Here is a 16,685-nt window from a genome sequence, read left to right as displayed (position 1 = left end):
ATGACGACTTTTTTGGACTTTGCGGAGGTGAAACCAGTTTGCGGAGAGACGAGGTAAAATTTCGTTGCAAAGCGAGTGTATTACGTTGCATTGAGGGTAGGTGCTGGAAGTAGGGGTGGTTCTAACTTCTAAGTGTAGTAAGAGTCTATCAGGTTGTGAAATCAGCAGTTCGGAACAGTGTTGCCAGGTTTTTGAGATGTTAAAACCCCAATTTATGACGGGACCGCGATTTTGGGAAAGAGCGTGTTCTAAAACCCCCCAAATCCAAATTTTCAGCTGCCCAAGTTCATTTTTCGAATTTTGGCGAATTTTTGATAATTCAAAATTGACTGTTTTTGGCGATTTATGCTTTTTTTTAAAAGAAGTACGTACTTGACCAATAAAAATGGTCAAAATAAATCCCAAAACTAATATTAATTTCACCATTTCCAGCCATTCTGGAGCCTCCAGCGATATTTTTCAATTTCTCCAGAATTTTGAATTTGCTCCAGAAAAGAATCAAAAGTTTTCCATTGGCGAGGAAATTTTTGAAATTTGCGCGAATCGGTGTATTTCGTCCACAACTAACCTCCTTCGAAACCACTCAAAAATGCTTCAAAAAAACAAAATGAAATTAAAATGTTAATTTTCAAACTTTTTTACAATTTTCAGTTTTTTTCATGGCATACATCAAAAATCAATCATTCATCTGCGATCTTTTACACGTAAATTTATAAAAATCGTCAAAATTTCAATTAAGATTACTCAAAATTAAATATCATTCATCTGCGAACTCAAAATTAAATATTTATATTTTCCTTTATTTATTTTTTTTTGTTTTTTTTTTTCATACTGAGAGCTGTAGCTTTGATTGTTGGAAAGTTATTCAGTTCAGGTTCAAAGTTGTAAAAACGCAAGGAGTAATAAAAATGAAATTTTGAATTGAAATTTCTTGAAATTTTCAGTGAGCACCTCAGTGTTTCACTAAAACATTCTGCATTTTATCCTTTCTACTTGGGGATACAACTTGAACTTGAATACCTAACTTGAACAAAAAAAAGCTGCAGAGCAACCCTCAGTAAATCACAGCTACAAAATCGGATAAAATTCAATTTTTTAGTCTGGAAACTGTTCTATATAATAGTTCACACGTTCAGAGATGAAACTTGAGGAATGGAGTACTTTTATGAACTACTAAAGTGGGGATGGTCAAAGGTTTAAATAACAGAAAGGTCATTTTTTTGAAATTTTGAATTCGATTTAAAAAAAAAAAAAAATCAAAAAGAGCAGTGGACCCAATGCACAAGAAAAAAGAATCATATTAGGCCATCATGATTATGACCGCATTTTTCAAGACGGTCGTGATCTTATGTGACCATTTTTGACCTTTTGTACCTTAAGTGACTGTGATTGGGGGGAGGGGTGAAAATTTCGAACTTCAAAAAATAATAAGTTGGCCTGTGTCTGAAAAATGCCACTATCCAAAAATCACTGATAATGAAAATGAAAAAAATAAAATAAAAAGAGTAATTTATTGATTTTCTCATTTGTAGCCAAAAACTTACTAGGTACCTACCTGCGTAGATGATTCACAATGTCAGATTTTATGCACGTACTTAAGTTTTCCATTTTTCAGTTTGGAAACTGTTCTAATGGTTCAGCGATGTTTGGAGATAAAGCTATGAGGAATGGGAAACGTTCAGAAACTAGAGTTGACCCTGGAGTGGGGAGAGTTCAAGTTGAAAATTACAGAAAGGTCTTTTTTTTTGAAGGGGCATTACTGTCATTACCTACATCAGGTGGAATGTGAAATAAGATAATTACCAAACAATTTTTTATTCATTCATATGTAAATAAGCAAAAACTGCTCTAGATCTCTTCAATAAAAATTTCAAACTTCGAAGAATGAAAATGAAAAAAAGAATTAAAAACGGATAATTGACCAATTTTATCATTTTTAGCAATTTTTTGTTCAAAAAATATGTCTATTCCGGAGTGCCCACTTTGGAAAAAAGGCCGGGGGAGTAAAATTTTTGATATTTCGCAAGTTTTTGAGCTCAAACTAAGAATGAAAATGAAAAAAAGAATTAAAAACGGATAATTGATCAATTTTATCATTTTTAGCAATTTTTTGTTCAAAAAATATGTCTATTCCGGAGTGCCTACTTTGGAAAAAAGGCCGGGGGAGTAAAATTTTTGATATTTCGCAAGTTTTTGAGCTCAAACTAACTAGATGATTCACAACGTGTCAAATTTTGTAGGTAGGTTATGGTGAATTTTCAATTTTTCAGCCTGGAAACTGTTCTAATATACTTAGTTCAGACATTCAGAATTAAAACTTGAGGAATGAAGTACTTTCAGGAACTATAGCTGACCCCTGAAGTGGAGAGGGTCAAAGGCTAAAATTACAGAAAGGTCTTTTTTTTGGAGGGGCATTAGTGTCATTAACCACATTAGGTGAAATACGACAACAATTACCAAAAAATTTTTTATTTACTCAAATGAATTTTAAAAAATGCAGCTCCACCCGTCCGAAGGACGGGTATTTTCTGCTTGTACACTATATAATCGTCTGCCTTTCAGTTCAGGAACAAGAAACTCGTTCAACATTTTGCCTTACCCCTCACCGTTACTGTTTCATTAAACACACATGGTCCCACTACACCAAACTTAGCCACGCCCAACCAAACAGTCAACTTGGCGGAGTGTAGAGGTTTCTCGAGTATTATCAACTGATTCTCTGTACACTTGAAGCGCACATTCTGTATATTCACTTCACTGTTTAGTTAAAAATGAGCTTTGTTACTGATGAGTAAAGTAAAGGGGTCCGGGAGTCTTTATTTTTAAAAAAGGACCTCACAGTAAAAGTACACTGTGCAGCCATCTACTTCTCCAGGGCAAAAAATAACTATTGAAACATAATTCGGCATGCTTTGGCTACCTAGAACCGCCTTTACCATTCCCCTAGCTCCTCTTGAACACAGATCAGTGGTTACCAAAATGTGAAAGGTTATTCTGGAACACCCTGTACATTATTAATAAACATTCTGCCAAGTCTTTGGATATGTATATCGAGTACCTCTACCTACCTCAGTACCTCGTACTCGTACTGATTGTTGTGCGTATGTATTTTAGAAGGAAATGCACGAATGAGTAGGTATCCAAATCGATATTGTGAACTTGTATGTGTTTTTTACCGATCTGGTCTGGTGCTATTTATTTGATAATTTTGTAGACCTTGTTGTAACATTGTACCATTACTTATACTTACTATCGCGCTAACTACATACATAGATGTTTACGTTATACAGAAAACTAATACATAATTCTCTATCTCTTTTTTTGCAGAAGATGACGCGAAAAAGACGAAAACGCAAAATAGCCATAAAAGTACGAACAAAATTCGCTGCAAACAGTCTCAAGATCATTCTCTTTCGGAAATGAAATCGGTAAGATAACAGCGTTGATTACCAGTGTACTTATTTGGTAAAATTTAACGACGACAATGACGCAAAAATTCCTATTGTTGTACTCGTCTCGTATTGTTTACAATTCCTTCAACGATCGAGCTGGTATTGATATCTCATTAACGAGTAATTCAAAAAATATTCTCAAATAGTTTTCTCAGGATTTGGCTGTCGTATGGAATGATTTACGTGTCGTGTCGTATAAATTAATATCGGATTGTTTTGTTTTTTTTTGTTTGCGAAAATTTTTTTCCTCTCCAGTTTTTGTAGACTGGAAGGAGGGAGACTGATTTTGAAGTTTCGCTTTTTGCACGCCCACCTATTTAAAGTTGTAGGATTTGATGAGAAAATACGTTCGTTCCCAGTTTTTGATTTTCTCGCTAACCCAAAAAATTCGTACCGGAAGCCACAAAACATGAAAAAATAAGCAAAATCCAAAAAATTTAATTTTTGCCTCAGAATTTTTCTAAATAATCATTTTTTATGCTTCGCCGCTACTTCGGTTGAAATATAGTCGGGGAGCCCATATAAGGATCTATTACTCCCCCCTGTCGATCCTCCGCGACAACTTTTTTCTTGAAGGGGGAGTCCTAAGTAACATTTCTAGACCTTGTCCTCAAAAAAAAAAGTTATGAGATTTGCACGACATTTTTTTAACCGTGCAGAGGTAGATCGAAAGATCAGGCAACAGTTTATCACCTGTCAAAATTCATAAGTGCTTTTTTCGATTTTTGGTGAATTTTTGAAAATCAAATTTAGGCCAAAAATGAGGGAAAAATCAAAATTTTTCCAAATTGACCAACAAAGCTGAAATTTGGGATATATTTTATTTTCGACATGCCAAATCGATTGGGAACTGTTTCAAACCGTTTTTAGCAGTTCTGGAGCCTCCAGCAGATTTTTGAAACTCGAAATTCCCACAAAATTTCATCAAATTGAGTTGGAATGCCGAAATTCACTCTGCAACTAATGTCTTTTGGAGCCTTTAGCAACTTTTTGAAAGTTACTGGAGCCTCCGGTAGATTTTTGAAACTTGGATCACAAAATTTCATCAAACGGAGATTAAAAGCCGAAATTTACTCTGTACTCCAATTTTAACACCCTCTGAAGAGGACTTCAGGTGGGTTCAAGTCATTTTGGAGCCTCCAGCAACTTTTTGAAAATTACTGGAGTCTCCACCAGATTTTTGAAACTTGAAATTCCCACAACATTTTATCAAATGGTGTTAGGAAGCTGAAATTTACTTTGCAAACTAATTTCAATACGATATGAAGTCGACTGCATGGTGGTTTCAATGGTTTTGAAGCTTTCAGCTACTTACTTTTTTGCAAAAGATGCCATACAACCTTTCAAAAAGTTGCTGGAGGCTCCAAAACGACTTGAAATCCACCAGCAGTCGACTTGGTAGCGTATTGAAATCAGTTCGCAGAATGAATTTCGGCTTTTCATCTTTATTTGATGACATTTTGGGAAATTCAAGTTTCGTAAATTTACAGGAGGCTCCAGTAATTTTCAAAAAGGCGCTGGGGGCTCCAAAACCACTTGAAATCCAACTGCAATCGACTTCGTAGCGTATTGAAATTAGTTTGCAAAATGAATTTCGACTTTCCAACTCAATTTGATGGCAAATTTTGGGAAATTTCCAAGTTTCAAAAATCCACTAGAGGCTCCAGTAATTTTCAAAAAGTTGCTGAAGGCTCCAAAAGACATCAGTTGCAGAGTAAATTGCGGCTTTCCAACTCAATTTGATGAAATTTTGTGGGAATATCGAATTTCAAAAATCTGCTGGAGGCTCCAGAACTGCTCAAAACGGTTTGAAACAGTTCCCAATCGATTTGGCATGTCGAAAATACGGTATAACCCAAATTTCAGCGTTCTTGGTCAATTTGGTAAAATTTTGATTTTCCCCTCATTTTTGACCTAAATTGGATTTTCAAAAATTCGCCAAAAATCGAAAAACGCACTTTAGCACTTGAAATTTTGACAGGTGATAAATTGTTGCCTGATCTTTTGATCTACCTCTTCACGATTTAAAAAATTTCGTGCAAGTCTAATATACTGGGGCGACCTGTCATTCAAAATGGCCGCCATTTTGTAAGTAGGGCCAACTTTTTTTTGGGCGAGTTTGCTTTAAAATGTTCCTTAGGATGTCCCCTTTAAGAAAAAAGTTGTTCCGAAGGATCGACAGAGGGTTGCAATACTTCCTTATGCGAGCTCCCTGAGTCAGTGAAGAATTTTTGAAGATTTCCCATTTTTCGGTGTTAAAATTTGGTATTTTCAAGGAAAAAACCTCCCCTGGCTTCACAACAATTTAAAAATCGCCAAAAATCGATCACTTGAACTTATATTGAATATGCCGTTAAAACAGGTTAAAATGACGCAAAACTTTTCAACAAGCAAAATTTACTCTACACTCCAATTTTAACACCCTCTGTAGACGACTTCAGCTGGGTTCAAGTCATTTTAGAGCCTCCACCGAGTTTTATGAAAGTTACTGGAGCCTCCAGTAGATTTTTGAAACTTGAAATTTCCCCAAAATTTCGTCAAACTGAGATGGAAAGTCGAAATTTATTCTGCAAACTAATTTTAACACCCTCTGAAGGCGAATTCAGGTGGGTTCAAGTCATTTTAGAGCCTCCAGCGACTTTTTTGAAAATTACTGGAGCTTCCAGCAGAGTTTTGAAATTTTAAATTTCACAAAATTTCGTCAAACTGAGATGGAGAGTCGAAATTCATTCTGCAAACTAATTTTAACACCCTCTGAAGACGATTTTAGGGGGGTTCAAGTCATTTTAGAGCCTCCAGCGACTATTTTGAAAATTACTCGAGCCACCAGCAGATTTTTGAAACTTTAACTTCTCCCTACATTAATTTATCAAATGGAGTTGGTAAGCTGAAATTTACTGCGCAGACTACATGGTGGTTTCAAATGGTTTAGAAGCCTCCAGCTACTTTGAGGAAATTTCAATTTTCCAAAAAAACGCCATACAACCTTTCAAAAAATCGTTGGGGGCTCCAAAATGACTTGAGATCCACCAGCCGTCAACCTCCTAGCGTAATGAAATTATTAGTTTGCAGAATGAATTTCGACTCTTCATCTCATTAAGTTTCAAAAATCTACTGGAGGCTCCAGTAATTTTCAAAAAAGCCGGTGGAGGCTCTAAAATGACTTGAACCCACCTGAAGTCGTCATCAGAGCGTGTTTAAATTAGTTTGCAGAATGAATTCCGACTCTCCTTCTGAGTTTGATGAAATTTTGTGGAATTTAAAGTTTCAAAAATCTGCTGGAGGCTCCAGTAATTTTCAAAAAAGTCGCTGGAGGCTCCAAAACGACTTGAAATTCACCTGCAGTACTTCGTAGCATATTGAAATTAATTTTTAGAATAAATGTCAGCTTTACAACTCCAACTTGATGGAATTTTGTGAGAATTTCGAGTTTCAAAAATCTGCTGGAGGCTCCAGAACTGCTCAAAACGGGTTTCAACTTTTTCCAATCGTTTTGGCATGTCGAAAATAGGGTATATCCCAAATGTTAGCTTTCTCGGTCAATTTGGTAAAATTTTGATTTTTCCCTCATTTTTGGCCTAAATTCGATTTTCAAAAATTCGCCAAACATCGAAAAACGCACTTTAGCACTTGAAATTTTGACAGGTGATAAATTTTTGCATGATCTTTCGATCTACCTTTGTAAAGTTCGAAAAATTTCGTGCAAGTGCTATGTTGAAACGCAAAATCTGCGATTTCGGCTGACCTGTCAATCAAAATGGCCGCCATGTTTTAAGTAAGGTCAACTTTTTTTTGGGCGAGTTTGGTTTAAAATGTTCCTTAGGATGTTCTTTTTAAGAAAAAATTTGTTCCGGAGGATCGGCGGGCGGGAGGGTGCAATTACTCCTATTGTCATATGCCGGACTAATAATAATATGAAATTTCTAATCGGTTTTGTGGTTTCAGAAACCTAATGGCTCTGTGACGTCAGATTCAACGGCTACCAGTTCGTCGAAAAGTTGCCGAGACAAGAGCTCGAAACGGAAATCCTATCTGAACAGATCGGCCGTCACCGAAAAAACCTCGAATAGCTGCCATACTAATCGACATCTCAATTCTCATTCAGCAGGTATGAGAACGAACGAGTAACTGTATAGCGTATAATGTACTAATTTTGTAGTTGTAGATGGACATGGAGCATACTACACGCTATAGTAATAGGATTAGTCTAATTGAGCAATTTGCTTTTTTTTTGTCACTTACAGACGAAGGAGGTGAAAAAAACTGCCACGCTAACGCGATCGTCGCTTCCTCGTTACCATGTCGCGTAGTTGCAAGTAGCGCCACTGCCAGCACTGCATCTACTTCGTCATTCTCCGCATCTAGTCAGAAACCATTGCCTAGTCTTAGTTATACACATAGTCCTGTTAAAGCTACAAATGTACTCGGTAATTCGCAATCGCAAATCAGCTCGCATTCGACGAGTAACGGATTCGCTCGTACGAGTACGAGTAACGAAGCCTTTTGCGACAAGGAAATAGCCGACAAGTCCAAAATACCTAGAAGAGTTCATTCACCTTGCAACTTTTCGCCGCGCTCTTTTAGTCATAGTCAAGCGCGCACCGATGAGTAAGTTTTTCGGCATTTTATACGAGTAACCATTTTAATCAACATTCTACGTCTACGTAGGTCGAGGTTCACATTTGTGTAATTTCGGTTTTATTTCAACGTTTTGCAGCCGTTATGAAGATACTTGCGTAGAATTCCGTCTGAAACAAGTCGAAAACGTTACTTTGGATGACATCTCGAATATAAGCTCGTTGGCAGATGGCTTGAATAACGGTCATTCGTCTTTCAACGAGTACGATCTCGGCGATAACTCGATGTCGATGTCGCCGCCAGCTCACGTACCAAAGAAAGAGAAAAATTCGCTGTTAGAAATCGTACAAAATTTCTCGGATAAAAATAACGCTCAAAATTTCGCCATCGACGCGGATTTCTCTCGAAGACACGCGAAATACTACTCGTCTTCGTCGTCACCGCCACCGCCGCCGCCACCTTTGCCGCAGTCGCCTCCCCCGTCTTTGCACAGTTTATCGCTAGAAATTATCGAAGAAGATTCGCCTTCCAAGCCGTCCATACTGAAGAAGAAATTCGACGAACGAAGCAATAGCTTAGATTTGACCAGACCTAGTTCGATTTTGAAACGAAAAACCAGCGAGGACGCGACTCATCGTCATCATCGTTCTTCTTGGGACAGCGCCGCCGGATCCGGCGCTGGAGCTGGTTTAGTGACCCCAGTTCGCCATATCGGCAACGCTAAACAAGGTATCCTCAAGAAGCACAGCAGTTTAGACGAACAAGACGTGAGGAGACGAAGCTGTTCGCCGGATGTAGACGTAGTCGGCCATCATCAAGAATGCAAACCTATTTTGAAATCGCAACGGCGACGTTGCTCGTTAGAGGGTCTCGTTCGTAACGGATCGCCGGAACTGCATTCGATACTGAAACGTTCGAAAATGATTAAAGACGAGAGCGTCGAGCGAGATGGTAGCGGTAGCTGCGTTGTTAGCAGCACTAGTAGCAGTACAAGCAGCGGCAATAGCAGCGGTAGCAGTAGTAGCGCCAGTGGCGGCAGCCCTCACGGTATTCTTAAACGTAAGATGTTCGCCGGTGACGGTACCGGTGGAGTTACAGTTTCGTCGTCGCTCAGCAGCACCAGCAGTTCGCTAGATTCGCCATCCACCAAAGATTGCAGCTACGCCGACGATACGACGGTCAAGCCGATACTGAAAAATAAACAGCACTCGTTCGAACTGGCCGTCGTCAGCGAGCATTTCAATTCGGACTCGCCTCGACCTATTTTGAAAAAGAAACACAGCGTAGAAACCGACACGGACGATGAAAAACCAGTCAAACCGATACTGAAGAGCACTCATCGCAGATCTCTCGACGAAAGCGAATCGTCCTTTTCCACTCATCGAATCGAAACGCTACTCCTCGAAGGTACCAACACCGGTGTGGCGAAATCTCCAGGCGGAGTTCGCGCATTCGAAAATCTCACAATAAAACCTATCCTGAAAAAGAAGAAGGAGCTGTTGAAGGCGTCCAGATGCGTGAAAAGCGACGACGACGCTTCCAAAGAGTATCGCGACGAACGAGAGTGTAATTTTCTGAAACGACATTCGTTGCCAGGTTCGGTATATTTTTGACGATTTATGTATTTTTACTTATTCGTATTTATTTTTATTTATTTATTTATTTTTTTCATGTTCGACAGTGTCATCGAGACTGTTCTCCGGATTTTCTGCTAGTCATGACCAAAGTGCGCTGTCGGTCGCCGAACGAATTCATAATTTGGAAAACTTACGCGCCGACGGTAAAGCGTGCGAAGCGGATGGTGCGATCGTGAAAAATCTCGCTTCCAGGAATTTACGATTTTCCAGAAATAGCGAACGTTATAAAACTCAACCGATCACCTATCAAGAGCTCTTTTTCACCGAAAGGTAACACCTTTTTACCATACCTATTAATATTCGTTGTTAGGCTGTGATTTGTCACGAAGGAACCGCTCGATATGTCCATTTCGAATTTTTGGAAAAAGCATGCTCTGAAACCCCACAATCCAAATTCCAGCTGCTCGAGTAGTTGATTTTTCAAACTTTGGCAAATTTTTGAACATCTAATTCATCATTTTCGGTAACTTCTGCATTACAGGGATTGTAGTCGGTTACTCGGTTATTTTCCAAGTAGCCAAGTTACTAATGCATAGCAACTTTTGGTTACTTTCTAAAAATTTTCGTTGCTAAAAGTTACTTTTTCCTAGTTTTTTTCACAAATTTTCTTCTTTTTTTTCCGAAATTTATAACCAAAATTCTTGAAGAAAAAAATGCTCTTACTGCTTTCTCAGCGTTTTGAATTTTATTTTTTTCAAATTAGTGGTTTTTCTTTTGAAATTTTTCTAATTTTTCTCGTTCATTATTTGAATTTCTCCTTAGTTTTTAGTGGATTTTTCCTGCTTTGATCGATTTTCACATCTTGAATTGTAGTGATTTTTTTCTAAAATAATTTTTCCATAATTTTATTTTGAATTTTGATGTTTTTTTTGTCTGGATTTTTGCTGAATTTCGTCACCTCGAGTTCTTGTGATTTTTTCATAAAAATTTTCCCTTAAGCTTGTATATGTTTTTATTGCTCAAATCCCCGATTTGTTTGTTTGTTTTTTTTTTTTTTTTTGGTGAATTTTTGTATTTTTTTCTCGATTTTGACGGATATAATTTTTTTGCAGTTTCGTGAATTCTTTTTTTTTTAGTTTTTTGATGATTTTTTTGGAATTCCTTTTTTTTTTCTTTTCAAATTTTGGCGAAGTTTCTCCAGTTTTGATATAATTTTCAAATTTGAATTTTCACGATTTTAGTTTTATTCTAAATTATGGTAATTTTTTTGCTTTGATTTTGACTGAATTTTTTTTAATTTCGATAGTTTTTTTTCGAGTCTTTGTGCTTTAAAAAAACTAGTAATTTTTTGCCTTACGTTTTTGTGGAATTGTGATATTTCTCCTTCCAAAAGTTAACGATTTTCTTTAAAATTTGATAATTTTTGAGTTTGTTTTTTTCATTTTCACCTTTTAAGGTGGATTTTTTTCTGAGTCTTCGTATCTTTTGTTCGTTGATACCTCTCTCCTCCTTTCCCCTTCCCTCCCATTTTAACGGGGAAGATCTTCTGGATTTCCTCTCTCGTTGAACAATTTTTTTTCAAGTTGAAATAATTTTTTTCTCTCCAATCGTCTTGAGTTTTGCTTGAAATTTGTCGATGATTTTTTTTTTTTTAATTTTGTCGATTTTTTCCGAATTTCTTACTTTTAATTCTCGCGAGTTCTTCGTCCTGAATTTTCAGTGATTTTTTCCTGAACCGAATTGTCGAGAGTTTTCCATTTTCATTCCTTCCACGATTTTGTTTTGAATTTTATCGATTCGTTTTTCTGACTAAATTTTTTTTCTCGATTTCGACGAAACATTTTTTCTCGAATTTTCGCGATTTTTATGAAATTTTCTTCTAATTTTGAGCCAAATTTTACTTAGTAATTTTTTCTGCCTAAATTTTTGTGGAATTTGTCCTTTTTACAGTTTTTGTTTTTGAGTTTTTGAGAGATTTTTTTGGATTTTAAGACTCGATGTTTTTATTTATTTAGAATTTTTTGAGGCTTTCTTGATTTTTTTCACGTTTTATTCTTTAATTCTCGTAGATTCTATTTCCCATTTTTCGACGATTTTCCCCGAATTTTCGTGTTTTCTCTTGTGTCTGAATTTTTGTGAAATTTCCGCAATTTTATCATGAGTTTTCATGAGTTTTTTAAAAAAATGTTGATGTGTTTTTTCTTAAATTTTAGTGCTTTTTTGTTGAATTTTGCTCTTGAGTTTTATTCTTAGGGACTTATGATTTTGATATTTTTCCACATTATTCTTTAACAACTAATGTTTTGGTCATTTTCTCTCAATTTCAATATTTTTGTTGCATTTTTCCTTTTTTTTTTTTTTTTTTTGTAAATTAATTGTGTCAATTTTTGCTAAGTTTTTGATGTCTTTTTCTCGCGAATTTGAGGATTTCTTTCATTTCTAAAGCACAGTACATTTTCTCGTATTCGAATTTTAAAAATGAAATTGGTATTTTTTGTGTTTAATTTTTCGAAATGATTCTGGATAAGATTAAAGAAAACGTTTCGGAAATCGCCCTTCAAACTCCGCTCTTAAAATTTTTAAATTTTTAATAAAGAATCTCAGCACCTAATATTTTATTTACGTTTTACGGAATCTTCTTTCAATCTTTCCTGATTTCGGTCAAATCGAAGAACATAAGTTTGAAAGATTCTCGCGTGTAAGCACAAATCACCAAAAGTGATCAATTTTGAATTTTTGAAAATGTCGTCAATGATCGAAAAGTTAATTTGGGCGGTTGAAATTTAGATTAACGGGATTCAATCCTGCTTTTTCGAGTAGGTAATCACGATCCCGTTCAAATTGGAGATTGCTTTAGCTGATAATTGGAATGGACGTATCATATAGACGGTTATTGTTAAATTTTACGACCGCGACCATTGTCGACTTTATTTTTCCGAAAATCAAAATTACTAGTAAGATACTTACGACTTGAAGAGCGTATAACTTCTCATCACGTCGTATCTAAATCTACCCTGGTCTCTGGTACTTACTCGTATTTTGTTGATGCGAGTAATTTCCGTTCCTCGTGGTTGTACGTACTAGTATTTTTAAATCGATCTCGTGTGACTTGGAAAACGTTCAAAATATTATTTCTAATAAATTTTTCTCATCCGGAAATTGCGAAATTGTCTCGATAAACAAATAAATATGAAAAAAACCGAACAAACCGCGATGCAATAAAATTAAAACAATTTTTCATTTCGTTATCAGTCGAGTGATTTTATTTTCATTTCGTTATGGTAATAGAATAAATTGCAAATACATGTGTCCTGTGTTATGTGATACATTACTACGTATAGACAGACATATGCTGTATGCAATTTGCGTTTAGTGTACGTATACTACGTATCTGGACGTGATGGCCATTTTACGAGTGCATTTGCTATTTACTATACATATGTACGTGATGTAACGTAAAACGTTTCATCGCGAAATTAAATAACGAGCGATTGTAGTCGTATCGCTAGCGTTAGCGAAACGTTTTGGCTGACCGAGGTGGCTGATGCTCTTCCATCGTATGTAGAATACGTATAAATGTGTATAATGTACTCGTACTTAGCTCATAACTACTTACATATTACTCGGTGTCGGTATAACGAAGAATCGACCAAAAAATGAGGTCTGCCAAGTTTTATTTTGAGAGAACCGAGTAGTCGACTGTTTGGAATACATGTTTGCATTTACGCTGGCCGATTAATGGCCATTTGGGTTTATTTATTTTTGAAATTTTGAGCTGTTGACAGAAGTTGCTCGATAGTCGTACTCTGTCGCGCTAATAATGCACAGTTGTCTTCGTTGAAATCTATTCGTACAAATACGTAATATTCGCATTCGCATCTTTTGTCAGGATATGTTATGTGCTTGTGGTACTTATACCTTTACGTGAATTGTGTGCTTGCGTGGGTGAGTGAAAGTGATACTTACGTATTTTTGAACAGTTTTGTATCAAAGTGACGCGAGCCAAGAGCTAAGAGCGAGCAACTGCAAGCGAAATCAGATTGAATCATCGACTGCGAATTGCCGATTTACTACCCCCTGCTTCACAGGTGCGGTTTGAGCTCCTTTTTCAGCAAATATATCGTGTAAATAATAGTTTTTTTTTTCATCGTCGTCGTTTCCTTATAAGCGGTAGGCCTGTTGGCCTGTCTGCTATGGTGTGGAACTTGTTGAGGATGAGCCTTAGGTATCCGTGAGTTTCTTCCTTGGTCGCCCTCTACATCTTTTCCTCGTTGGTGTGTATTGGAGGACCTGTTTCGGTTATCTTGTTTCCTCCATCCTTTTGACATGATTTCTCCAATCTTTCCTATACTTTTTTATCTTCTTCATGACTGGCTTCACTCCGAGATCTGCTGTTATTTTCTCAGATGGGACTCTGTCTCTGAGAGTCATCTCTGCCGTTCTCCTCATGAATTTCATCTCCACTGCCATTATTCTTCTTTTATCAGATTTCTTCAGTGCCCATACCTCACTTCCATAAGTCATCCTTGGTATTGCTAGAGTATTGTACACCTTCAATCTCGTTTCTTTTCGCACCTTTCTGCTTCTCAGGGTCCTATTTATCAGTCCAGTGGCTCTCAGGAACTTTGCAATCTTTCCACCAACATCTTCTTCTCCATGATATGATATGATATCGTGTTGCCCAGGTATTTGAAATTGTTGACCTGTTTGATGATTTTTTCATTCATTACAATCTTGCTTCTTACTGGTTCTTTTCCTTTGAAAGCCATTGTTTTTGTTTTCTCTGACAATATTCTCATATCATACTTTTCCGATGTCTTTATTAGATTGTACATTGATCTCTGTAGGTCATCTTCTGTTTCAGCTAGTTTTGGCTTCGTTTTCTGCCATTCTTTTACCATGTGATCCATGTACATGTTGAATAAAACACAAGACAGTGGGCGTCCCTGGCCAACTCCTCGGTTTATTTCTGCTTGTTTTGAGAGTTTATTTACAATTCGTACTCTTATTCTAGTGTTCCTATATAATATGCTGTTTATTAGGTACCTTTTGCATTTATATGTTATCTCTTCATCCTTTAGGACTTCAAACAGTTTTTTTCTATTGACCCTATCATATGCTTTTTCCAGGTCTATAAAGCACATGCATGTTTCTAGGTTGTATTCAATCCTTTTTTCCATCTGTAGTTTTACCGTAAAACTCGCATCAGTGCAGGATCTTCCTTTTCTAAATCCATTTTGACTTTCTGACATATTTTCTTATGCACATTCTGCCAGTTGTTTCGCCAGTATCTTTGCATATGTGTCATTCTGCAGGTAATGGGCCCATTTGGTTGATATTGAGTTATTGGGGGGGGGGGGTGAAGTAGACCTCCGGAGCAATCATATGAGCTGGATAGAAGCCCAAAAAGTGCAAAAAAAAACTCCAAAAAAATCCATAATTAAAAATTTGAAAAGCTCAACTTTTGAGAAAATCGTCTTCAAAGTTTTTTTTCTGAAAAAAGCTGAAATTTCATGTAATCCCAAAACCTTCATACCTAAAATTGAAGATTATTGTTTCTGATGTCAAACATTACTACCCACCTGCAATAGCGATTTTTTGGTACTCAATCTTTTCATGTTTATGAGTATTTTAAGCCTGAAAAACAATGATTAATAAGTAAATTACAATTTTGTGTAAAAATTCATTACTCTGTTCAAAAGCAAAAAAAATGATTAAATTACATTTTCTGTCAAAATTCAACTTGTAAAAATAAAGATCGTAAAAAAAATTTCATTCTTCCTGAGATGCGATTTCAACTCGTACCTCCTGCTTTGCAATCCATTACCAGTGCCACACGGCTAGCACTGCACCAAGGTAAAATGTGTTTTTGAATGGTATACATGTTGCCACTGGCGACTAGGTGCCGTATAATTTGGAGGGTATTTTTTTGGAAGTCTTCGGAAATGAATTTAGACCGCGAAAAAAACAAAATCAACCAAATGGACCCTTCTTAGAAAAACTTTAGTTCCATTTTTCTCCGCTTGGGGCGCACCTGCGGCCTTGATACTTTAACACGTGATAGTCAGATATGTTCTACATCAAAATTCATCAAAACCTTGATGATTGATTCTCTCAACTTTTTCACTAAAAACACGATTATCTCGATAAATAGAAAAGAAACAACCAAATGGGCCCATTACCTACAGAATGACACATTGAGTAGACCATCCGTACAACAATGACCATGCTAGTTTTGATGTGAATGTCGACCCATCCACATCTGTCACTTTTGGATGTCACATGTCAATGTGAATTTCAACCTTATGTCAAGCCAATTGTGTCGACCAATGCTGATCGCCATTTATGCCATCAATTGGCTCTACATAGGGTTGAAATTTACATCAACATGTAGGATCCAAATGTGACGGATGTGGATAGATTGACATTGGCATCAAAATTTACGTCGTCCTCCTGGGTAGCTATTCCTGAAATTTCGGTAAGCGTGATAAGCCAGTTACAGGAGCTAAGTTCCGCAAATAACGTTCACCATTTTTGTTTCCTATCATACTTATCGGTAGACGTTAACTGATGAGTAGCCACAAATTTTCGGAATAATGGAATAGGCACTACTCGTACCGTCATAAACTATTTTCATATTTTTAAATTGAACTAACATTTTTAATCCATATTTTGTATTTTCATCATTTGCTAATACTTTGGGCACCATAGCAAAATTAAATTTTAATCAAAATAGTTGAAAAATCGCAATTAAAACAAAATGAAGCAATAAAGAAACTTCATTTACCTACATCTCTAAGACCGCAACCATTAGTTTTTTTAGCTTAACTTTGGAGTTAACGTAAGTAAGTTACCAATCGGTAACTGAGGTAACTGCGTTAGTTAACGGATTTGAAACTCTCATAACTCGCTTATCACAATTACCAAAATTTGAGGAATAGTTACCCTGCTAAGTACGTAAAGTAAAGTTTAAAAGTTATGAAATTTTAGTTTCAAAATTGAAAATTTTTTGTAAGAATGATTTCTTTTAGGTAGCCATTGCTGGTGCTGAAAGCAGCATCGACACGGATGCCACCGC

The 16,685-nt window shown here is 36.5% G+C and overlaps 1 protein-coding gene across 3 annotated transcripts in view; it reads left to right on the top strand.

Moving 5' to 3' along the window:
• Positions 1-16,685, top strand: part of LOC135839744 (uncharacterized) — a 146,169-nt gene that overhangs the window by 73,676 nt on the left and 55,808 nt on the right. For all 3 annotated transcript variants that reach the window (XM_065355916.1, XM_065355917.1, XM_065355915.1), the window contains exons 5-9: positions 3,328-3,428; positions 7,398-7,560; positions 7,697-8,060; positions 8,170-9,626; positions 9,712-9,937. In XM_065355916.1, coding sequence (XP_065211988.1) covers positions 3,328-3,428; positions 7,398-7,560; positions 7,697-8,060; positions 8,170-9,626; positions 9,712-9,937 — 2,311 coding nt within the window. The remainder of the gene's footprint in view (positions 1-3,327; positions 3,429-7,397; positions 7,561-7,696; positions 8,061-8,169; positions 9,627-9,711; positions 9,938-16,685) is intronic.

This window comes from Planococcus citri, chromosome 3 (assembly GCF_950023065.1).
Source record: "Planococcus citri chromosome 3, ihPlaCitr1.1, whole genome shotgun sequence".
In the NCBI taxonomy this organism is placed as follows: domain Eukaryota; kingdom Metazoa; phylum Arthropoda; class Insecta; order Hemiptera; family Pseudococcidae; genus Planococcus; species Planococcus citri.
Note: the sequence above shows the minus strand (reverse complement) of the source record. Positions and strands in the feature narration are given on the sequence as shown.